General features: G+C 41.7%; 1 protein-coding gene across 6 annotated transcripts in view; it reads right to left on the bottom strand.

Moving 5' to 3' along the window:
- Positions 1-6,487, bottom strand: part of DPP8 (dipeptidyl peptidase 8) — a 63,831-nt gene extending 57,344 nt beyond the window's left edge. Inside the window, exons 1-4 of one of the 6 annotated variants that reach the window (XM_015568507.1) lie at positions 6,420-6,485; positions 4,909-5,044; positions 3,499-3,618; positions 1,920-2,189 (exon numbers count right to left, since the gene is read on the bottom strand). In XM_015568507.1, the coding sequence (XP_015423993.1) occupies positions 1,920-2,178 (259 nt within the window). In that variant the 5' untranslated portion in view covers positions 2,179-2,189; positions 3,499-3,618; positions 4,909-5,044; positions 6,420-6,485. The other 5 variants (XM_015568511.1, XM_015568510.1, XM_006770769.2 and 2 more) reach the window with 5 other exon arrangements.
- Between the last annotated feature and the right edge of the window lie 18 nt (positions 6,488-6,505).

Genomic DNA, 6,505 nt, shown 5'->3' with positions numbered 1-6,505 from the left:
TGTGCATAACCCATGAACACAGACAATAGGGTGAAGAAGGCCTGGGGCAGGGAGTTGGGCTAGAAGGGGTCAGTGCGGGTAAAAAGGGGACATATGTAATACTTTCAACAATAAAGATTTTTTAAAAGAGCACATATGTACACATGCTTAGACAATAAATAAATCCATCCTATCTAATAAAAGAGAAACATGGTAATTGGCGTACTACCCCTAGCCTTCCCATTGGCTAATCAGTGAGATATGCAAATTAACTGCTAGCCAAGATGGCGGCCGGCAGCCAGGCAGCTGAAAGCGAACATGAGGCTTGCTTGCTTCAGTGATGGGGGACTCCAACGTTCCCCGCCTGCCTTGCTGGCCCTCTGAGCTGGCAGTCTGAAACATTGTAACAAATATAGAAGCTAAACAAAACCCCAGAAACCTGCTTTCGGCGAGCTGGGATCTCAGACCTGGAGTTGATACAGAGTTTCGATTATAGAACACAAACAAACCAGATACCTGCTTTCAGCAGCAGAGGGCTCAGAGCTGGAGCCTCAGAGCTAAAGCTGGCCCAGAATTAAAAAAAAAAGAAAAGAAAAAAGGAGCGGTTGGGAGCTTCCGTCCCAGCCTGAAAACAGCCCTTCCCCCCTCACCCAGACTGGCCAGGCATCCCAGTGGGGACCCCCCCCCTGATCCAGGACCCCCTTCAGGGCAACCCAGCCGGCCCCCACCTGTGCTCCAGGCCTCTGCGCTATATAGTAAAAGGTAATATGCCTCCCAGCGCCGGGATCAGCGGAGCCGCCAGGCCTCCCGGCACTGGGATCAGCGTGACAGGGGGGAGCGCCCCAACCCCGATTGGCCCTGCTCTGTCCGTGACGGGGGGGGCCCCGCAACCTGCCCATCGACCCTGCCTTGAGCGTGACAGGGGGCCGCGCCCCAACCCCCCAATTGGCCCTACCCTGAGCGTGACTGAGGGTGGCATCGCAACCTCCCGATTCGCCCTGCTCTGTGGCTGACTGGGGGTGGCGCCCCAACTCCCCAATCAGCCCTGCTCTGAGCCCGACCAGGGGCTGCACCTAGGGATTGGGCCTGACCTCTGCCACCCGGGAGCAGGCCTAAGCTAGCAGGGCGTTATCTCCCGAGGGGTCCCAGACTGCGAGAGGGCACAGGCCAGTCTGAGGGACCCCCTCCTTCCCCGGAGTGCACAAATTTTTGTGCACCAGGCCTCTAGTATTTAATAAGTAATAAATTAATCAGTGGTATAATATACTTAATTTAGACAAACCTTAAATCTGGAGTGAATAGGAAGAGATCAAAACCAGCCTTGGTTTAAAAAAAAAAAAAAGACAGCAGAAGCTACTGAGAATGGGAACAAACGAATGGTTTTACTATTTGTATTCCTAATCTGACCATTACTAAAGAAAGGCATTTTGATCTAGCTTTAGAAAGAATTAATTTCTGGCATCTTTAACTTTGACTTTGAAAATAAGGTCATGATCAATCATGATTTGTCACCTGAAGGTAAAATAAAGTTAATGGGACAAACCAAGACTTCAAAGAAGCTTTTTGTTGTTGTTAATCCTCATGCAAGGATACGTTTTCCATTGATTTTTAGAGAGTGGAAGGGAGGAGGAGAAACATCAATGTGAGAGAGAGATATTGATTGGTTGCTTCCTGCACGTGCCCCACTGGGGCTAGGAATCAAACCTGCAACCAAGGTATGTGCCCTTGACTTGAATCCAACCTGGGACCCTTCACTCTGTGGGCCAACATTCCAACCACTGAGCCAAACCTGCTAGAGCCAAAGAAGCTCCCCCCAGTCCACCCCCACCCCACCCTTAAATGGAACCATCACTGATGCATTTATTTATTTACCAATTGCATCTAGCCTCTAAGTTTGAATTAAGTAAGCATTTCCTCTCAGAAACTGACTTCATACTCACCAAGGTAATAGATCCTGTCTGAATGAGGCCCATCTGGATCATTCCTCTTTACAAACATAAAATCATGTGGTGCCTTAGCCATCATGTAGCCATGATATTTTCTGGTATCAGCAAGCAGCTTTTTAAGCTGACTCCAGGAATACCGCTCCACATAAAACGGCTCCAATTTAGGCTGATCCCCTGATTCAATATTCTCCTCACACTCTGCAGTTTCAAAGATCTCAACACCCAGCTGTTCTGTTTCCATTGCTGCTGCCATGTTGCATTTTCCTAGAAAAACAAAGCACACGAAGTTGTTCTCAGGCCTACCTCTCTTCCATTAATCAGAACAACAGTCTGATAGGGACCCTGCACCCTCCCCCGAATGCAAGAAAAGAAATGCTTTTCAGCACAGTTGCAATGAAACGCAGTAAGAAAAGCTCCCCCTTCTCTGTGTTCAGTTTAAAAATAAGATTAAAAAAAAATTGAGGTCATGTCTATTTCACAGTGACTCTAAATCCCTTTGGGAACCTTTATAAAAGGCTCTCCTTAGGTATCTCTTGCCAAAATTCCTTTTTTCTTTCCCACACTGGAAGGAAACAGGCCATATGCCAGTTGGCTGTTATGTTCCATCCAAGAGATGTCAACAGTGAAGCTGAATGTGCCAAGGGAGTTAAGTGCTTCTGTATTTTAAAAAGTGACACATTTAATAAATGTGGACTTCTTCAGCTAACAGAAATAATCATGACCAATTAGAACAGGATAAAACTATCCAAACAACGTACTTTTAATAATCTTCTGAGGGCACTTACCCAAGATAATATAAATACTGTTTCCTTTTAACTGAAACTTTAAGCAACAAAAGGCTTAACTGGCTGGTACGTTTTTCTTTGTCTTCTGCTCTTGCCTAGACATCACTAACTTATGATTACTGTGGTGACTTTATACCAGTGACGGCGAACCTTTTGAGCTCGGCATGTCAGCATTTTGAAAAACCCTAACTTAACTCTGGTGCTGTGTCACATATAGAAATTTTTTGATCTTTGCAACCATAGTAAAACAAAGATTTATATTTTTGATATTTATTTTATATATTTAAATGCCATTTAACAAAGAAAAATCAACCAAAAAAGTGAGTTCGCATGTCACCTCTGACATGCGTGTCATAGTTTCACCATCACTGCTTTATACTATAAGGAATCTATGTGCCTATTATTACAGATCATACAAGTTTTACTCTCCTGATTAAATAAGAGGGAAAAAAAGTTACTACTTCAAGTGGTTTTAATAGTTGAAATAATTGATACAGAAAGCAATTGATGGCCTGACCAGTGTGGCTCACTGGTTGAGCATCAACCTATGAACCAGGAGATCAGGGTTCGATTCCCAGTAAGGGCACATGCCTGGGTTGCAGGCTCGACTACCAGCAGAGGATGTGCAGGAGGCAGCTGATCAGAAATTCTCTCTTATCATTGATGTTTCTATCTCTCCCTCTCTTCCTCTCTGAAATCAATAAAAATATATTTTTAAAAAATTTTATTTAAAGGAAGCAACTGATGTTTGTTACCAATATTTTGATAAAAGTCTGAGCCCAATTTACCAGTTCAACCTCCAAACAGTGTTAATATTTCATCTATTAATGATGTTTCTTTTCATGATATAAATCCAGAAGATGATGTATTTTTGCTTTATCTATTTCAATATTAAAATGTAACAGGAGCTAAGTATCAAAGAAAAATAACAAGTAGTGTTATTATAAGCCATTGTGTGATATTCTGATATGTATTATTCATGACATTACTAAAAAGAAGCAAAATAAACAGAAATTCTGTGGCAACCAGTTCTTTTTGAACTATTAAATGTCAAAAACTTGTGGACTTGGGAGACTGCATTTATGTAAGCAATTTCACATTGTATTTTATGTAAGCAAATGAACAACAATCAATACATGGTGTATATTTAATATGCTTTTTTTAAAGCTCAATTTCACAGGTTAACAGGAGTTAACTAAATAGAAAAAGTAATTAGCAGGGATGGGTTGTGAATTAGCCCATCAGGCATGCAGTATGACATGCAAAATAAACTAAACTGTGTGGCCAGGATATTGTATCTTCCTTTCATGCTACGGTGAACTGTACTACCATTTTCAATGTAATAGTAGCAAAAATGGCCAGAAAAGCCATTTGAGAATTATATCAGGTATACAACATGTAACATTAATGCAACTTTATATCAGTATACAACTTGTAATATTAGTACAACTGGGCATTTACCACCAATGATTAACATCGAAATAGCTCAGCAGAGAAAAAGTCATTTAGCTCAACTGGTATTCAGCACGCTGATATTAAATGGCAGTACTTGACAAAGGTGGTTGTTTATCTGCCTAAAAGCTAGTGTAGGCCTACTTTCTATCAACTATGTCAATGGCTCGAGCCTTTTTTTAATGCAGCGAAAGAAGCAGCTACACAAATGGGGCTCATTTTTCTTAATTCCCCTTGTGTTAAATTTGGAACTTCATCTCCAAGAACTGGGCTAGGGAATAGAATAGGGAGCTAAGCAGACAGACCTTTGAAGTCTTATTGCCCAGCTCCTTGAGTTATCATTAATTTGATTGACATTTCTCCTATATAAAAGTTGCATTAGCTTGTACTTAAGCAAAATTATTAGTATTCCTTAATTGTAAGATCCCTGGACTATTTCTCTATCTTTCTACACACAAATTTTACAGTTCAAATGACACTACTGCTCCATGTTTGTGATAAATGGGTATCCTGCATTTTCTAGGACCTGATATATAATTTCAGTACTTTACACAAATGTGTAACTTAGTGATTTAATTTCCAGATTTTCATAACACCTACACATATAGATACATTCTCGAAATATATGATATGAGTTTTCTAATTTCAAAAATTAGAAAACAGGATCAGCATACATTCTCAGCACAGTGCATATATTTCACTACCCCCACCTACGTTCTCATTTAAGGCCCTTCCCTGGTGCTTACCCGATTGTATTTTCATCTGCTCAGACCTCTTCCACATTCAAAGAGATCTTTTCCAAGTGACTCAACTTCAAGCATAGATCCCGCTGCTCATTCTGCTCTCTTCTCACAGGAGTTTTGCCTTTTCTCACATCCAATCCTATTCACCAAGATAATGAAATAAGATATAAGGCTGCTAATCATTACCAATATGAATCATGTGAGCAAAAAGATTAAATGTTGAAAGTCTCATATAGTACTTAAAACTGATACAGAAATTTTCTTTTTGGTTAAAATATAATTTAACTGAATTATTTTGTATCTATATTTTAGATTAAAATTATTTCAGAAGTGTACTCAAAAGAATATCCTAACAATAGTATAAATCCTGACACCGAGACATACACTAAAAGTTATGGAAAAGCTTCAAAAAATATAAAAGGCATACAGATATGAGGTTACTCATTGACTACTTGCAAATCCTCAAAAACGACAGATGATTAACAAAGTTAATTTCTATTTTTCTGTTCCTGTTTTACATAATACACTTGTATTATTTTACATAATACATACTGAGCTGGTTGGAGACAGAAGAGACTCAGCAAAATAACCAAAAATGACAGAATAGGCCATTTTTGTGGGAAGGGAACTAACTTGCATTTAGTAACGTAAGATTTTTACAAGATAAAGAAAGTACTACCCATTTTAAGTGCATTCCACTGATGCTTTTTTTTTTCCCATGTACACTCTTAAAATAACTAAATTAGGTAACCTTTCTGGAAAAGGAAGCATTAAGGTTGTTGAAATAGCTTAGTAAAAGAATAAAGGAGGACCTGTGGTTACACCTGTTATTTTATCAGTTTTAATTCTGGAGAGGTAATGAGAAAAGCTCAATGGCAAATGGAGGGAAAACGGTGAAGGCATGACAGCACGGCAACCATGCAGGAAGGTGTCAAGACACCTTCCCGGTGTACTACGAGCCCCGCAGGGAAGAGCATGTTGGATTAGAGAATAGCTTCCGACAAGACTCTTGAATCTGGACGCACTGAAACACCATCTCAATTTTTAATCCAAGGGCCCGATCGTCGCCCGCTTACAGCCCCCAAGCCTCACTGAACCAGCCTAGCTCACTCTTCAGGGTCCACCGCTAGTTGAGAGGTTCATCATTGGAGGGTGGACCCAGATTTTGAAACCTATGAATGAGGAATGCGGAGAAGGGGGGCTAGGGAGAGGCCAAGTCTTAGGAGAAAAATGTGTGATCAGGGAAATGTTAAAAAGGGAAGTATTTATCCTGCCCCGGGTGGGTAAAGCAGAATGAGGTGCTAGTGAGCAGGGAAGGGAGGGAAATCGACCTCGAGGGAGGCAGCAGAGAGAAAAGAAGACGAGCTGGGAAACTAGAAAAATCTCGGTGCACATGCGACCTGCCCAGTCGGGCTTTGGGCAAATCCCTGCGCCCCTCTGGGCTTCCGTGTCCCCGTCCGTAAGCCGGGGTCATCCCCGCTCCCCACCCGGCGAGGCTCAGGAAGATAACGGACGTGGACGTGCGGAGGCCAGCACCCAGCTCAGGGGGCCCAGTGGACGTTGGTGGACGGAATTTCAGAGCCCCCGCTTTCTTCCGGCA

The sequence above is a fragment of the Myotis davidii genome, unplaced genomic scaffold, assembly GCF_000327345.1.
Source record: "Myotis davidii unplaced genomic scaffold, ASM32734v1 scaffold461, whole genome shotgun sequence".
In the NCBI taxonomy this organism is placed as follows: domain Eukaryota; kingdom Metazoa; phylum Chordata; class Mammalia; order Chiroptera; family Vespertilionidae; genus Myotis; species Myotis davidii.
This window is presented reverse-complemented; position numbering and strand designations above follow the sequence as displayed.